This window comes from Equus przewalskii, chromosome 6 (assembly GCF_037783145.1).
Source record: "Equus przewalskii isolate Varuska chromosome 6, EquPr2, whole genome shotgun sequence".
Taxonomy (NCBI): domain Eukaryota; kingdom Metazoa; phylum Chordata; class Mammalia; order Perissodactyla; family Equidae; genus Equus; species Equus przewalskii.
Genome location: NC_091836.1, coordinates 23,331,146 through 23,349,383, shown reverse-complemented (window position 1 = coordinate 23,349,383; position 18,238 = coordinate 23,331,146). Strand labels below are relative to the sequence as shown.

The following is an 18,238-nucleotide window of genomic DNA, read 5'->3' as shown; positions in this document are numbered from 1 at the left end:
AAAAGCAAAGCAAAAGGAATTAGAAAGACTGTCTCTCTGCCAAAACGTTCTCTCAAGTAAGAGAAAGGAAGAAAAGGGGGAAAGTTCGGAAGAAAAATGTGGTAAACAAACAAAATATGATCATGAGAGCCTCTCTTCCTGACAAAGACAGGCTGGTTTTGAACGACATGGCAGGAAGATAAAATATTTTTCTAATAACCAACCAGCTAAAGTACCCAGTGCTCCATGGGGAGCAAGAATATATATAGTCACCCAACCTAACATCCAACTGGAGAAAGAAAGAAGTATGTCAATAATACCTGCTCACAGCTGATAACATTTTTTTGTCTTGTTTCACATGTGACGTTGTCTGGGTGGAAAAATGTATAAATAAGCCACAGGAATTCAGAACATGGGAGAGACCCATGTGGTCTAGAGTTATTCTGGAAAAGTTTCTGTAGAGATGGGTCCTAGGTTGGGGGCTGACTGACTATAGAGTTTAGATGGGCACAGGGGCAAGCCATCCCAGGAGGGCAGCAGGATGTGTCACAAACAAAGTCAGAAAAGGAGGAAGATTTTTTTATCTGTGTCTTTGAATATCCGTGTATCCTTATATTGCATTTCGTGTGTATGTTTTTAACTTACATATAATTTTGTGATACAGATTTTTAATATTTTTTACTTTCTTCACTTTGCACTGTTTTTAAGAGCTGCTGTGTTGTATGTAAATCTAGTAATTTGCTCCTACCTGCTGTTTAGTGTCCCACATTACACATCCACTATATATATGTCTTAACCATTTCATAGCAATATATATGAAAGTCTATCGAATTCCGTACAACTACATACACAGATATAGAAGCAACTGAAATAAAATTTTGTATGCAATTCTTTGTGGACTGAGAAGTCCTCTGTGATATACCCAGATTAGATTGCTTGGACTTAGGACATAGGCATACACAATTAAAAAAAAAACTACCGCCATATTGTTTTCCAAAATGATTGTATTCATTTGTGTTCTCACCAATAGTACAAGAGTTATGTATAAAAATGCAATATATATTATGACCCAGTTAGGTTTAAGCCAGCAAAATAGCTTTGGAAAACATTTAAAGATATAGGGGAAAAATCATATAACCACCTCAAAAAATCAGAAAAAGCCTTTAACAATATATCAACTTCTATTAATGATAAAAACACTTAGCAAACTGGTTTCGTAGAAAATAACTTTCTTATTTTAATAGAAGACAGTAAAGAAACCAGCAAATATCATATGTCAAACATCACACATTTAATCAAACATGGTGAAATATTGAAATTAATAGTGGGAACATGTCAAAGCTGCCCAATACGGCCACTTCTCATCATCTTTGTTCTGGATGTGTGCTGATACAAAAACACTATAAAAATAATACAGCACAGTAGCTGGGGGCAGAGATGGGGACAGAATTGACAAAAGTGGTAAACAGGAATTTGGGGGGGAAATTCTATATACTGATGCTACACAGGTATATACATTTGTTAATGCTCATAAAACTGTGGATTTAAATGCATGAATTCTTACTGTATACAAATTATACCTCAGTAATGTTTAAAAAAACACCTATTACAATTCCTAAGCAATACCTCGGCAATACCTGTACCCGGCAGCAATAGTGATGATGGAAAAAGACTACAAATTGAAGAGATACTTAATAGTAGATGTAGGCAGGCTGAACTGCTGTTAAAAGAAAAACCTCCAAAAATGCAATGATTCAAAAAGGTTGGGGTTTATTTCAGGGGTTCTGCTCCTTGAGGTCATCCAGGAAGCTGGGCGTCCATCATGGAAGCCCCGTCATCCTCTGCCAGTGGTCTCAACCTGAGGTTGATGGAGATTCGAAAGGGCTGATGGGCAGAATTTAGGAAGTCTGTGAACTTGAGTGGGAAAAAACTTACATCTTTATGTTCTCCAGCTTCTAAAGGAGGTTTAGTAATCTCCTCCATTGTGAACGGTGGCAACAAATCACAGCAGCGTTCACAGTACCTGTGGCTTAGTCCCCAACTGAAGTCGCCAATATTTTCCTACCAAAAAGCAGTTATTATAGAATCTGGAAATAGCACTCACACTTAACATCACTTTAAAATTATTATAAAATATTAGACCTGGCTGCTAAATCTTGCTATTTAGTGAGTTAATAAAGAATTGCTCTACGACTATATAACAAATTAGGTTATTTAAAATGTTGATGACTGTACTGTCACATAATTATTTTTGTTATAATTCTGTATATTTTGTGTATTTAAAAACATTATTTGGAGAAGAGGTCCAAGGATTTCGTCAGGCTGCCAAAGGGGCCCATGTTACGAAGACGTTGTAAGAATCCCCTGTGTTAGGCTGTTGCCATCAACCCCGTGGTCAAAGCTGGGCTGCTGCCCCATCCAGTTTGCATCAAGTAGGAAGAGCAAAGAGAGCACGAGGAGTTAGATCACGGCCTTAAGGGAAAGGCCAGGATACGGCACACATCACCTCTGTCTACATTCCACTTAGAACTCAGTGCAGTCTGGGAAACACAAATATTGTGCTTGTCAGGTGTCAGGGATGAAACAGTTTTCTTCAACCCTCTTTGGGTCCCTGGCTGGGAATAAAAATTAAACTAAGATGAATAAGAGAAAAGCAAACAAATTTTATTGAATTTTTACATGTACATGAGAGCCTTCACAAGAGAATGAAGATCCAGAGAAGTGACCAGAGCAGGAAGCTTTTATACCTTTCAGACAAAGATACAATAAATTTGTGGAGGATCGACAAGACAAAGAGGTTTTCACTAGGGCTAGTCTAACTAGGGTTAGGTAGTCCTTATCACCCTGCTTAAGGAAGATGGGTTAACCACAGTTGTTTGCATTTTCCTCTGGTGCCATCTCTGGGCTGATAAGAGTCTATCTCCAATAAAAGGAGGTCTTCCTGCATTTACAGTTTCGTAATTGCCTTCGCTCAAAATAATTTTTACGTCAAAGAGGCATATTTGGGGGTGACATTCTGGTTTCCTTCACAGGCACTGTGTTAGGCACTGGGCATACAACTCTAAGAACCATTATTCCACGTGCCCAGCTATATTTCTATTACTAGTGGTGAAAGAGGCAACTAGTAATCTCTGCACGTTGACTCAATTGTGTCTGAAGATGACTGGATATAAGCGTAAGGGAGCTAAATAAGTCAAAGACAGCAGCCGGGATTCTGATTAGTGATGCCATTCACGAAGAGAGAGAGAGGAAGAAGCAGAAGAATAGAGAACATTCCACTTGGACAAGTTGACTCTGAGCTTTCTGTGAGCAGTAAGGTACTCGTAACCCTGCTCTCGGGTGGTGGGTTTGGGGCCTGGGGAAGTGGGGAGGGGCAGAAAAACCTGTTTGCAGCAATTGCAGATTTCCATGAAGTAAATCTACCCATCACGGCCACTTTCAAGCTCCCAAGATGATGTCATGGCATAAGGAGTTGGGAAGAGATGAGCACAACAGGCTCTCATAAGCTAGTCTGAGCCAGCACACCTCTGCTGGGCCGCGCAGGCTGAGAATTTGTAAGTGGAGACATCCTGAAGACATTTGCATATGGAGAGTTCAAGTTTAGGAGTAGAATCTAGGTGAGACATTGATTTGGAAATCAGTAAGATTTTCTGGCCATAGGATTCTGTTTAAAAAAAAAAGAAAAGGACAACAGGCCCAAAGCCCCATGTCACCAAACCAAGACTTAATTAGTTTCTGCTCTCCCAGAAATGGAATCTCAAACCAATCAGGAATCTCCTGATCAGCACTAGTTAGACAATCTGCCTGACAGACTCCTGCCATCCCCTAAAGGAAAGAACCTCGCAATAGCCAACCTGCTTTCTTTGGCCTGGTATTAACTTCCTTGCTCCTGCTCCCTTCCTCCTATAAAAGCCTAATTTTTTACAGCTCCTCGGAACCCCATTCTATCTACTAGATTGGATGCTGCTTGATTTGAATCAATTTCTGCTCAAATAAACTCATGAAATTTTTAATATGCCTCAATTTATCTTTTAACAGCTCTAGTGTCACAAGACAGAACCAAACGAGACCCCCAGTGGCCCCAGGGAGCAACGAGCAACCAGGCGAAGGTACCATGGAGCCCCTTGAGCTCTCTGCTTCCTCGCTGCCTCTGGAGGTGGTGGGCGCGTCCCTCCCGGAAGCTAGCTCCACAGCTTTTGTGTTAGCAGCTTTCAGACTTGATTTGAGCATTTCTTTTTCCAGACTTGGTCTGGAAACCGGCCAGAGTCAGACTGCGTCCAACTTGAAAAAGTAGACTGGATCTGGAGTTGGACTGGGGCCAGTGTGAGTCCTCAGGTGAATAAAATTTTGTTTTAAGGCTGAACAAGCAGGTTAACCTTACCAAAGTTCATGTTGAATTACAGCGGCCACAGTGGAGAACTTTTAACCTAGACAAACTCATGCATTTACAAGATGTGCTAGAGAAAAACAAGCACTCACCATAAAGGGTAGAGGGAAAATTACTTTTTCTGGCCTACAGTTTCTGGTGACCAGGATGAGACCCACTGGAACACCCCACTCACTCCAGAGCCTGCAGACAAGATTCTGGGACAATTGGTAGGAGCCGGCCAAGGGTGAGAGTTCTTACACAGTCAGCTCTCCCAGATCTGCATCTGTGCAGCCTGGTCCAAAGAGGAAGGTAAATTTTCACATTGTCCCTTCCTTTCCAAATTCAGATTGGCAGGCAAAAAACATTTGTAAGAATTAGATCTTTGACTTGTGACTCTTGAATTTGCTTTCATGTACTCATTTGCGGTCTGTCCTTTCTCTCCCAGGGGCAGCTAATGCCTTCTTGTTTGTCTTCTTTGTGTCCTGAGAACTTGGCTTGGCAACTGTCAGGTTGGGGTCCCCAAAAATATAGCCAGACAGAAATGTGGGTCGCACCCCACTCATAGCTAGATATGACTGCATAGAAATTTGGGCTGCACTCCATCGCAGCTAGGGTCCTACCGACTGTTGCCAGCTCTCAGGGGAATTGTCTTCATTTATTTTGGTTATCTTTGGCTCTTGGGAGCAGGCTGTGTGGAAGGATTTACTGAAACAGCTCTAACATTTACAAACAGCTCTAAATCTAGAACACAGGAATCTTTTGATTTCCATCTTAGTTGAAGAACTTCTCCCTGATGTAAAGAAATAAATTGAAGATAATATAGCTGGATGGGTGGGTCAGCACCTGGATATAATTCAGGTTGCATCCCAGTTCTTCAAGGAATTAAAAACAACTGTTCTACAAATTGAAGACAACTTGTACAACTTGTCTTACAAGTTGAGTCTTTACAAGAACAGAAAACGCCCATGTGTCTTTTTCACCATCTCAAAATCTCCCCTGTTCCTTTCGAAAGGTGCGTAGGTATTGAAAAGATTCTGGCTTTAGGAAACAAAAGTGCTTCTTGGAGAAACTTGCATTCTTTCTCCGTGCAACTTAGATAAAAATGTTCTACCCCAGCGCTGGCCCTGTCGCACAGTGGTTAAGTTCCCACGTTCTGCTTCAGCGGCCCGGGGTTCGCCGGTTCAGATCCCAGGTGCAGACATGGCACCGCTTGGCACGCCATGCTGTGGCAGGCGTCCCACATATAAAGTAGAGGAAGACGGGCACGGATTTTAGCTCAGGGCCGGGCTTCCTCAGCAAAGAGCGGAGGATTGGCAGCAGATGTTCGCTCAGGGCTAATCTTCCTCAAAAAAAAAAAAAAAAAAAGTTCTACCCTGTCTTCTCTAGGAACTGAGGGCCATCTCTTTGAAACGCAAATTTCAGGAGGTAACTCTTGTCAGAAGAGGAAAAAAGAGAGGTTATTCGGAAACTCTGCAAATGAAAATCCTCACCACAAGCATTAGCGAGAAGTTTAAGCTGTCTGAGTAAGTAACTGGAACTTACCCCGTCTGCCAGAAACACAATATGTATCCAACTGTTCTTTTATAAACTAGTAAGTTTTGCATTATCTTACCTGTCTCATGGCTAAAATTTTAAAACAAAAGCTATGAGATCTTGTTTGCGTCTGACTGTATGTTTACATATGTCTATGTACGTATGTTATAGGTGAGTGATATTTTTCTACCTCCGGATGGTATTGTCAAATGAATTTGTAAAGAGCTCGATTTGACTGGCTTAAATTAAGCGGACTTTCAGGAATGCAGAAACTACCCAAATGTTTTTCAAGTTAACGTGATCTAGCATAATCTTCAGTAAATAAGGGCCAGTTAAAGTTTATTGATTTAATTAAAACAGTCATATCTTTAGAGTTAGCAGTGTTAAATATAATGCAGACACACTTTTATTCTACCTAGGTTTACTAAAAGTTAAATAAGCTCACATTATCTCTATTACAGAATTTGTCAGCAAGAAAGATAGCTTAAGATGATGGTTAATGTCTCATGAAACTTTCATGAGTAATCTAAAAATAATTGTTAAGAACAAGTGAATTAAATAGATGTAAGTAAGTAAACTTATAAATGAACTTTTCAACAATAATTATGCTTTATGGTACGTCTATTTAAAAATAGTTTCCAAACCTTTTTAGTAATTTGAAACCTTAAAGTTATACTGAGATAAGTTAAATGATAGATACTCATTAAATATCTAGATCACTTCCAAATAAGACAAAATACTGAAATGTTAATTCAGAACATAGGTTTGTCTGCGTTTAACTGCCTTTGCCAGAGGAGCTAAAGACATTTGGGTCTATTAGTAAACATGTTTTGTGCCACATTGAAAATTTGCTATTAGGAAGAATATACTTCTAGAAATCGTGAAATGTACTTATAAATTTGCCAACCCACAGACTGCTAACGTAACAGTCTACACTTGCTTACATCTTACTTAGTTTTCACTAGGAATTAAGAGTTCGAAGGGCTAAGAATTCTAGTCAACATATGTAACTAAAACTACTTAGAAATATTAAGGGTGAAAGGAAACAGCTGTTTGTGAAAAGTAGGTAGGGAAAGTGAAACAACTGATTGTTCTAGAATGAGAAAAAGGAAAAAATGAAAAACATAGGACAAAATATGAATGAATATGAAAAAGCTGTAGGAGGTTTGTGGGAAAGGAATCTTGGGAAATGAATTTTATGTGTGATCAAGCTGGCTAAGATTGGAATGGATTTATTTAATTTTTTTCAAAATGAGTTTTAAGGGGCTGGCTGGGGGCACAGCAGTTAAGTTCATGCAGTCCACTTTGGCGACCCAGGGTTTGCAGGTTCGTATCCTGGGCGCTGACCTAGCACCACTTGTCAAGGCATGCTGTGGCTGCATCCCACATAAAATAGAGGATGAGTGGCACAGATGTTAGCTCAGCAACAATCTTCCTCAAGCAAAAAGAGGAAGATTGGCAACAGAAGTTAGCTCAGGGCCAATCTTCCTCACACACGCACACACACAAAAATGAGTTTTAATATCAAAAGTATACTGCTGCAAAACTAGAATTTGGTTTTCTCTCTGTTAAAAGGACAAAGTTTTCTTGAACTATTGATCTGCTCTTGATGAGAGATTGTGAAAAGTTTGGGGTTTTTAATCTTTTGGGTAATCTACCTGGAAAGCAAAGATTTTGTCTTACCAAAATAATTTACTGTGTTTCATGTTATCTTTATCAGGTCATTGATTACTTAAGAAAACCCAATCTTCTCAACACTAAAAGAGCTAAGTTTTGTTCACAACTATGCAACATTCTGTATTTGCCTTTAAAATCTTGTCACTTTTGTTAAATAGATAATTAAGTATTATTTCATAATGATCTTTGATCCTGTCTAGTCAAATGTTCAAATCTTTTGACATTCTGACAACTTCCCCTAATCAAATTCTAAACGGAGTCTTTCTGACCCTTCTGAGTAACTTTGAGATTTCTCAAAGGGTCCCTGAGATATCTCAAAAGATTTGTCTGTCACCTTGTAAAAGAGAGATATTAAACTAATTAGGTTTATTTGGTATGTCAAATGACAAGGGAAGCATTGTCAAATAAGTGATGATAAACTTTCTTAGGTTTTATTTGTATGGATGCATATTACTAATATAAGTGTTCTAGAAATTGTATGAAATTCCTAGAAATCTGATATGCCCTGGTATAATGTTATCAGTCATAATTCCAGTTATCTTTAAATGCTGTATGTCACAGAAATAACCAAATTTCCCTGTCAATTCAATTATAATGAGCTCTCATCAGATCTTTAACCATAAGCATTTTTAAGTCTTTTGTCATTTACAGACAGTTTTTGCTTTACTCTGATGCTTTTACAAAGGTGACTTTCATGGAAAGGACCCTACCAAGTATTCTTGACCAGTGACATCACTGCCAAATTACAAGGTGTCAAATCTTGGGTACATATTTCACAGTTGAAGAAGGCTCCACCTAATATCTGCTCCCGTGCAAATGCTGGAGACCTGACAATCAAATTGACAAGGAAGAGAAGTAGCCAACATTGAGATAGAATACTGCCTCCCAAGACATTGGATCAGTAACGTTTCTTTCCATACCTCCTTCCCTCTCTGACCATCCTTTTCCTAATCTTATACCATGAGGTCTTTATGATTCTTTTTTCCACATTTTGCCTTGCTCTGGCCGGGATAGATAATGCCATTGTTCACATACTCTCAGCCATTGCAAGGGAGGTAATCCAATCTCCAAATAACTGTTGGATTGGCCACAATATAGTGATCCTTTAGCTCTGCCCATCACAAACTTCTCCCTGGTTTCCAATGCCTCAGTTTCTCTGGAACAAACTCAGCCCCCTTTCTATCATGTCAGAGTTCCTAACCCTGGGGGTCCATTTCCTTGTCTCTGATAACAATCCCAAACCTGGGAACCTTGCATCTAGGCTGGCAAGGGTAACCAGAATAAAACTGCCTACACAGTCTACAGTTCCTTAAATTTTACTTGCCTCAATGGCTGTCACCTTTCTAGTCCTGAGCCACAGACTCAAGTGGGAATTACTGGGAGGCATTCACAATTCAAAATTTGCTTCCTTTGGCAGATCCCTGCTACCCTGGCTAGGAGTAAGCACAAATGAGGCTATGATCAGGAACCTCTCCTTAACTCTTGAAGATATTGCAGAATCTGCTGCTAAAGCCACAGCTACCCAACAAAACTCTTAGACTCTCTGGCCGAAGTTGTTCTTGGTTATCTTTTAGCTGAGCAAGGAGGTGTTTGTGCTACGGCCAACACCACTTGCTGCACTTTGATTCACACTTCTTGGCTAAGGAAAAGGATAGAGGTCTGGGGCTTACGCCAAAGAAATATATTTTGGGGTGGCATATTCTGTTACCTTCATTTCCACCTTTGAAACTTCTAAGAAGTTTCACAGTCCAGAAGCTGAGTTGGTCGATTGTTCCATATCTCAAAGAACCAGTCTCTTAGTCCTGAGAATAGGTCAAATTAGTTAAAAGGTTGTGTCTCATCAGGAGGTAGTGATGCAAATGGACTCCCATAGTTAGGCCTATATGGGGCCAGCAATCAGTATTCAATAAGAGGATTTCAATGAAAACAAAAGAAAAACATTGATTAATGGTTGGAGCAGACTATAAACCCAGTCTGAATCCTGAGGGCAGGTATTCAAGAAGATTTCTAGATGTTGGGCTGGAAGCATTTTCAGACAAGAGTGAGAGCAGACAATGGCAATCTGATAGATTTTCCTGGTTTGCAAATTTGAATGTCTCTGGTGATCTTTCTGAGTGGCCCACACAGCAGCAGGCACAAAGATTGCCCTCACATGAGCTGTTGTGTTGATTTCCGTGACCTTTATATCAAGTTGTCAAGCTTCAGTTTGCAGGGAAAAGGGCAGCCTTTGTTTTTAGTGACTTCAAGACAGAAGGGTGGAAAAAAATTGCAAGTGTTAGTTTGGAGAGTTGTAGCCAGATATTTGAGGAAACTCGAAGAATTCAGGATCCAGTCCAGTTTACTGGGAGATAACAAAATCCTAAAGACAATGAACAAGTCTATAATCTCACATCCACACAGGTGCACTAGAGTTTTCCAATGACATATAATTTTTCTCTCTACAGTCACCCCCACTTCTATCAGAGATAATCAGAGTAAAACTAATGTTTGCAAAGTAAATTGTCTCGTTATACTTGGCCTGATTATTTACTAAGTGCAGCAAGAATAGTGATCGACCATATAGATTTTTTTAATGTTTGCTTCCTGGAACCTTTCATAAGAAATCTCAGATTGGACTCTTAAAAGCCTCTCAAGCCTAGGAAGCCAAGCCAAGGACTTGCCTTCAGACTTCGTCTGCAATACCTATAAATTTCGGTTAATTCCTCTCTTCTCAAGGTCCCCAAAATATCTTGAAATATCTGAGGCTGCCAGGAAATGACCCCCCTTACTCAACTGGTAAGGCTGTTAAGAACTCTGTAAACAATGTACCAGGCTGTTTCTCCAAGGGGTTTTCTTGGCTTCGTAAAGTCAATCTTAGTTCCCTAAAACTGTCTAGTCATATCTGATTCTATGCACATCATTATCAAATATGACATTCCAGTCAAAGCCTTGGTAATATAACCAATGTTTCCAAATGTGTCCTGTTACAAGGAGAATATATTCTTACTGAATTTCCACAAATATTTATATTGCCATAAAAATAAGAATACTTGCTAAGAGTTTCTGAATTCTGGAGGGATCAGGTAGGGAGAAAAAGTAATTGTTTTATCTTTGTTCACAAAGGTATAATTTAGCAAATCACTGTAAATCATAGATAGGTTAAGAGAAAAATATTTCCTTAAATCTGGAAAAACAAAACATTAAGAAACAGCAATGTTTCAAAGAAAAAGTCATAAAAAATTATAGTCATTCTCATCAGTTTATTCAGTCCCATGGAATTAATTTTTGTTGATTTTTATCTTTTGCTTTCAGTTTTCTAAAGCCATCAGTTTTTCCATTACAGTTCTATAAATTCTTACCCAATTCAGTGGTATGATCTGAAAGTTATCAGAAATCTGTACTTATCAGAGTCCTTTCCGTGAATGTCCTGGAAGATAAAGCACTTTTACAAAAGCATTAGAGTAAAATAATAACTATCTGTAAATGACAAAAGACTTCAAAACGGCCATGTTGAAAGATCTGATGAGAGTTCATTATAATGCAATTGACAAGAGAATTTGGTTACTTCCATGACATACATTTTAAGATAACTAGAATTATAACAGATAACACTATACCACGGCACATCAGATTTCTAGGAATTTCATATAATTTCTGGAACACTTATATTAATAACATACATCTATAAGAATATAACCTAAGGAAGGTTTAACATCACTGCTTGTTTGACAATGCTTCCCATGTAATTTAACATATCGAATAAGCCTAATTAGTGTTACATCTTTTTTTTAAAATAAAGAGACAAACTAAATCTTTTAAGATGTTCCAGGAGCCCTCTGGAGAATCCCAAAGTTAGTTCAGAATTCAAAACAAAATGAATTTTATTTTTAGAAGTTTGTCAAAAATATCAAAAAGTTTTGTACACTTGGCTAAATAGGATCACAGATCATCATGAAACAATACTTAATTATCTATTTAACCAAAGTTACCAATAAACAATTTACAAGCAGATACAGAAGGTCACATAGTTGCGAGCAAAACTTAGCTCTTTTAATGTTGAGAAGATCTTTGTTTTTAAGTAACAAAACGCTGATAAAGACAACAAGACGCACAGGAAATTATGTTAGTAAGATACAAAACCTTTGCTTTCTAGATAGATTACTTTAAAAGTACAGAAAAAAACCTTCACAGTCTCTTATCAAGAACAGACCAATAGTCCAAGAAAACTTGGTCCTTTTAGCAGATGAAAGAAAATTAAATTTTAGTTTTACATAAGTACACTAATGATATTAAAGCTTATTATTAAACCCCTTATGATAAATTCATTCAATTTTAGCCAGCTTGACTACACAAAGGTTCTCTCTCTTCCTCTCTCTCTCCTCCAAACTTTCTACATCCATTTAGTTTGTCCTTTATTCTCCTCTTTCTCATTCTGAAACAGCCAGTTATTCAACCTCAGGACAAAATTCCTCTTTTTCCTTTAACAAAAACACATCTCCATACCTGATATATTTTCTTAGCCAAAAACACATTCTACCTTCCTTGCATAGAGAATTGTTTCTCTTATTATTTTATATTAGTTTTAATTACACACATTAATAGAATTCTTTACTCTTAGAAACCTTAATTTCTACTGAAAACTAAGTGAGCAATTATGAACTGCCTGTTACACCAGCATTCCTTAGATTGGCAAATTTATAAACACATTTCATAATTTCTGGAAGTATACGCAACCTCATAGTATATTTTTTCAATGTGGCACAAAATATATTACTAACAGACCCAAATATCTTTAGCTCCTCCATAATAGAAAGCCCAAAGTGGGTCAACTTATGTTCAGTAATTAATGTTTCAGTATTTGATGTTATTTAGAAATGATGTAGATATTCAATGAATTTCCATCATGTAACTCATCTTAGCAAAACTCTAAGGGTGTAAGTTACCAAAGAGATTTGGGAAAGTATTTAATTAGACATATCTTATTGTTGAAAAGTTCATTTATAAACTTTTATCTTACTTACACTTATTTAATTCACTTGCTCTTAACAATTATGTTTAGATTACTCATGAAAATTTCATGAGACATTGCACTAAGTTAGCCAGCAACCTAAGTTATTTTTCTTGCTGATAAATTTTGCAACAGAGACAACATGAGTTTATTTAGTTAGTAAACCCAGTTAGAATAAAAGTTATCTGTCTGCATTATATTTAATGCTGATAACTCTGAAGACAAGCCTACTTTAATTAAACCAACAAATTTAAACTAGCTCTTATTTACCGAATATTATCCCAGATCATGTGAACCTGACAAAGATTTGGGTTAGTTTCTATATTTCTGAGAGTTTGGGGAATAGTTAATTTATATAAGTGCTTACTTTTCTTTAAGCCTATTAAATAGAGCTCTTTTTCAAATTAATTTTGGCCATACCATCGGGAGTCACAAAAGTATCACATATACATAATGTAGATCTATAAACATATAAACAGACAGACAGATGCAGAGACCTTATAGTTTTAATTCTAAAATGTTAGCCATAAATCACATACGATAATACAAAACTCACTAGTTTATAAATAATGCTTGAATCAAAATTGTGTTTCTAACAGATGGAATAAGTTTATCAACTCAGATGACTAAAGCTTTTTTTAACTAACATTTATGTAGAAGACTTTTAAGATTTCTATTCATCCTTGACAGGTAATGTTATGGAGGCTGTGGACTAGATTTTGGGCAAGGGAGCTTTTACAACAATTTATGTATATATATATATATTTTTTTTTTTTTTTTTTGAGGAAGATTAGCCCTGAGCTAACATCTGCTGCTAATTCTCCTCTTTTTGCTGAGGAAGATTGGCTCTGAGCTAACATCCATGCCCATATTCCTCTATTTTGTATGTGGGATGCCTGCCACAGCATGGGGATAAGTGGTGCATAGGTCCATGCTTGGGATCTGAAGTAGCAAACCCCAGGCCGCCGAGTTGAAGCACACAAACTCAACCACTATGCCACCAAGCAGGCCCAGCTGTTTATATTTTTAAATGCCTCTTTTCCCTTTTTTTTTCTTCAGTCTCAGGAAACTGCAGGTAGTGTTTCAGTTATCTCCTTGAGTGTTTATATTTCAAATACATCGTTAAGATTTACATTTTCAGGGGCCAAGAAAGAATGTAAGTTTTCTCCTAGAGTCTTTGTAGTATATTTGTCTATTTTCAGAAGTCTAGGGTAATCACTATTTAAATTTCTCCTTCTTTTTCTTAAGTGCAGGGCATTTCTGTCTCCAATATCCTGATCTTTTACAATATTTACAACATTCTGAGACGAATAGAGGAGGTTTGGTGATTGGTAAGATTGAGAAAACTCTGAATTGCTTCTAGAGCCACATTTATGGCTTTGTAAAGACTCAATTTGTAAGATATGGACAGTTGCTTTTAATTCCTCAAAGAATTGGGTTGCAGCCTGAATGATATCAAGGGGCTGACCCACCCATCTAAATACATTTCTTTTCTATTTGCTCCTTTATATCAGGGAGAAGATTTCCAACTGTTATGGAAATTAAAAGATTCCTATGTTCTAGATTTAGAGCTATGTGTCTTTGGAATGTCTTAAAATTTTTCCACAAAGTCTTCAGGATGTTTTCTTCTCCTTTGAGTACATAGTTTTGTTTTGGCTTAGGAGAGAAGGCCTTAAAAAAATGTTCCTATCAGGCTCCAAATATCAGCCTCCAATTTGGCCAACTTCTGACTATAGAGCTACTTAAAAAAAATCCTTTCAAATATCTTATCGAGTTTCAGCCAGGACAAACAGTAATTACTCCTGGTAGTCTTGAACTCCTTTTTTCCCCATTTTTTTTTTTTAACTAAAGGTAAACCTCAAGTGACTCAACCAAAACCAATGAGCCTTTTATGACTTAATCATTGACTCAAGAGGTGTCCCCAAAGACAGTGCAAAAGATACAGTCCTCCCAAGATCGAAAGCTATTCCCAAAGACAGCCAAAAGAAAGAAAGACTTAGACAATTCACCTGAGAGCTGGCAGCAGTTGGTAGGACAAACCACAAATGGGGTGCAACCCACATTTGTCTGGCCATATTTTCAGGGCCCCTAATCTGACAGTTGAGCTGCCTACACATGTAGAACCAATAACTTGCATGCCTTGGGCAGGCAGAAAGCCAAGCCAAGTTCTCAGATCATACAACAAGATAAAAAGGAAAATAATAGCTGTCCCTGGGAGGAACAGGATCAATAACCAATGGGTACCCAAAACCAAATATTAACCAGAGTCACAATCCAAACAGCAAATTCTAACAAATGTTTTTCTCCTTCTAATCTGAATTTGGAAAGGAAGGTACAACATGAAAGTTTTACCTTTCTCTCTCAACTAGACACAGATCCAGGAGAGCTGGCTTTGGTAAGAATTCTTACCCTGTGCTAGCTTCTGCCAGTTTTTCAAGATCTCATCTGCAGGCTCCAGAGCAAGCAGGATATCTCAGCAGGTCTCGTAATGGTCATCAAATTGTAGGGGAGGAAAAAGAATTTTCCCTCTATCCTTCTAGGTTCTTGACTGAGACCTCCCTATAATAAAAAGACACATTAACAGGAGGGGAAAAAAACTATTTTAATTACATATGTACAGGAGACCCATAACGATATGAGACTCAAAAGGCAGCCAGGCACTAAGGTTTATATACTATCCCGAGCTCAGTAAAGGGATAGCGGCCTGGAGCTTCAAAAGGTAGGAAGGCAATTCACAGGAAGCTGAGAAGAGGACATGGATCGTAAATAATGTTTGCCCTTTCATGCAGTTGTGTCTCTCAGATAAACAAATGATCTCTAGTAGTAGCTCTGTTCCTGGGACAGGCCCCCTTTCTAATGTAAAATTGCCCTTACAAAGGGGAAACTTCTCCTCTGATTTCAGAGCTTCTTCTATCTCTGCAGTTTCTCAAAATAATCAGCCCAAAATATTTATGCCAAAGAGGCATATTTTGGGGTGGCATATTTTGCTACCCTTCAATAACAAAGGTATGCATAATGGACTATGGGAGCACAGAGGAATAAATGATTAACTAAAACTACTGAGGAAGGAATAATTAGTACTCAAGCTCAAGGTCAAATGATGAATAGGAATTTTGCAAGTTTACCAGGGAGCGTGGTGGGGATTAGGGGCTATCAGCGTACAGTAAGGGAAGAGGTGATGCAAAGACTCGCAAGCATGGAAGAACAAGGCTTATTCGGAGACCAACAAGAACTTGGTATTTCTACTACTGTATTCTAATCCTACACAAATGTTTATTTTATTGTCGGTTTATCTTCAATACATTCCATGGTACCTGGCACTTATTTGGTAAGTATTCGATATTTTTTAAATAAATAAGTAAACAGAATAGCTTTAAGATCTCTGAAAGGGAGGTTGAAAGTCTGATTCCTAAGTGCAATTTTAATCTTTTTTTTTTAAAGATTGCTGAAAGTTAATTACACCCACTACTTCCTAGATAAGGAGAAAGAAATAGACCGTACATTGTAACTCACACGCTACAAAATTCACTTAAAAGTGAGAAGACCTGGGTCAATCTCTAGAATGGTGGGGAGAAGGGACTCAGAGTTGCCCCTTGACTATGATTTTTTTGCCCTGTTAATTATGCTGTTTGTACATTCTGAGAAAATACAGAATTTCAGGGGATAGACATTGAAGTTGGTCTGAAAAGCAGGATTTGGTTTTAAATTATTCATTCAACTAATGTGTTTGTGGGACACTGTGCTAGGCCCTGGACACACAATCCTGAGATAGATATTATTCCAATTCCTTAATAATTTGACAGTCTTTTGGCAATCAGAAGGTAAGAAAACTACTGCAATGTAGTATGTGACACAGATTAGAGCTGTCACTTTGTCCTCTCTCCTGCATTCATTCATTTGTGTCCCCATACCAATCTGGACTCGGAACTCAGCACCTCCACAGGTTCTCCCACACCAGGCTCCAACAACTGGAAAGAAGTCATCGTTCAGATAGTGATTTAATAAGAGTTGTGGCTGTGTACTGCAACTTGTTTCAAACAGTTTCATCCTGGACTCCCCCAAGGTTAGCCAGATATAAACTGACCGTTTGTCTACTTTCTGTTTTGCATGTGCAGTCCCTGTTTTTGCTCTGCACCAACCAGATTCAAACATGGAACCTCTTTCGATTCCACCAAATGATTCCCATTCACACAAAAACTTTTCACACAATCTAGATTTCCCTGAGAATTTGGGGAGGGACAGCGGAAAGGAAAGGAAAGACTTTACATCTTGCACCCCAAAATAAGTTGTTTAAAATGCATGTAATTTGATTTCTGTTCTCCATGACCACGCTAACATGGACATGTGGGGAGGGGCTTCTCTCCCACTCTCCCTTTCTCTCCCTCACCCCTTCTCCCCTTCACCACCTCTTCCCATCTCCTTTCCTCATGTGGTACCTAGCCTTGTTGGGTCATCTCTTCTCTATTATGCAGAGTAATGAAGTCCTGAAGGAGTTCCTGCTTCGAAATTTTGTACTTGGTGCTCAGCAAAACAAAAGCTACCAGCCCCACCGCCCCACCCAGCTAACATAACCAATATTTCTTAAGGGCATTTTACAGATTATGTTCGTAACATAAGCATATTCTTATATAACCCTTCAGCTATCCTAAGTCTGCTTCTAAAAGACAGGCTGAAGAATCGATTTTTATGCTTCTCATTGTAATTGCGGCAAGTGCTATAACTGAGAAAGTAGAGCACAGTGAGAGAACACATGAGGGCCATCTGACTCCCATTTCAGGGTCCTGGAAGGAGGAAGCAATAATCTTCACTAAAACCTGGATAGGTAGCCAATAGGTGGGTGATAAGTTTGGGGGTATGAGTTGTTGGTTATGAGAGAGAAAGAAGAAAGTGGTTCACAAAGGAGGAACAAAGTCTCAGAGACCTATTACAAGTTAAAAATAGAACAATGAGCACAGAGAGATTCACTCCTTACTCCATTCCCTCTCTTGTGTCTTCTCTCCTAGGGCACTCATCATGTCCTCAAATATACTGTTTCAAAAAATATTGCTGATGTTGATGTCTCTTTTAGTAGTTGCCTGGATGATTTTCATGATTTCTCAAAACTCCAGAAAGGTAGGAAGATTTTTCTCCAGTTTGACCTGAAGCTTCCAGCAGTGTGACCTGTCTCAAGTCAGTCCCCACCAGCCAAACCCTTCCCCTCCTTTCCCTATCCAACTCTGCTCTTCCTTCTCCCCTTCTCTACCTAATTTCTCAGAGGGATTGTGGATACTATTTCCATTTCCTTACTTCCCATTCATTTTCAATCCATTCTAATCAGGATTCCATCTCCAACATGCCCCCAAAATGGCCCTTGTTAAGACCATTGATGACTTTCTTGTTACTAAATCCAGGTGAATATATTACTTGACGATGTAAATCCAGGTTTTCATTTTGTCTTATTTTTTTTTTTTGTCTATGATTTCTTTTTCCACGCAAAAGTTATTTTTAAAGTAATCCAGTTTCCTTCATTGTTTCTGTATATTGAGTCACAGAAAAGTTCTTCCCACTCTAAGGTTGTACAGGAATCCACCCAAGTTTTCTTATTTTTTTACTTAGTTCCATTTTTTATGTTTAAATATCCAATCCACTTGGAATTTATCCTGTTGAATGGCATGAGGTATTGATCTCACTTCACCTTTTTCCATATTGGCTGT

General features: G+C 38.2%; 1 protein-coding gene across 8 annotated transcripts in view; it reads left to right on the top strand.

Annotated features, from left to right (window-relative positions):
* NXPE1 (neurexophilin and PC-esterase domain family member 1) overlaps positions 1-18,238 on the top strand; it is a 34,900-nt gene that overhangs the window by 236 nt on the left and 16,426 nt on the right. Inside the window, exons 2-4 of one of the 8 annotated variants that reach the window (XM_070623171.1) lie at positions 4,018-4,088; positions 15,834-15,873; positions 17,549-17,657. In XM_070623171.1, coding sequence (XP_070479272.1) covers positions 17,559-17,657 — 99 coding nt within the window. In that variant the 5' untranslated portion in view covers positions 4,018-4,088; positions 15,834-15,873; positions 17,549-17,558. Of the gene's footprint in view, positions 1-4,017; positions 4,089-5,474; positions 5,872-13,450; positions 13,621-13,659; positions 13,877-13,916; positions 15,874-17,548; positions 17,658-18,238 lie in introns of those variants that run through there. The other 7 variants (XM_070623174.1, XM_070623173.1, XM_070623172.1 and 4 more) reach the window with 7 other exon arrangements.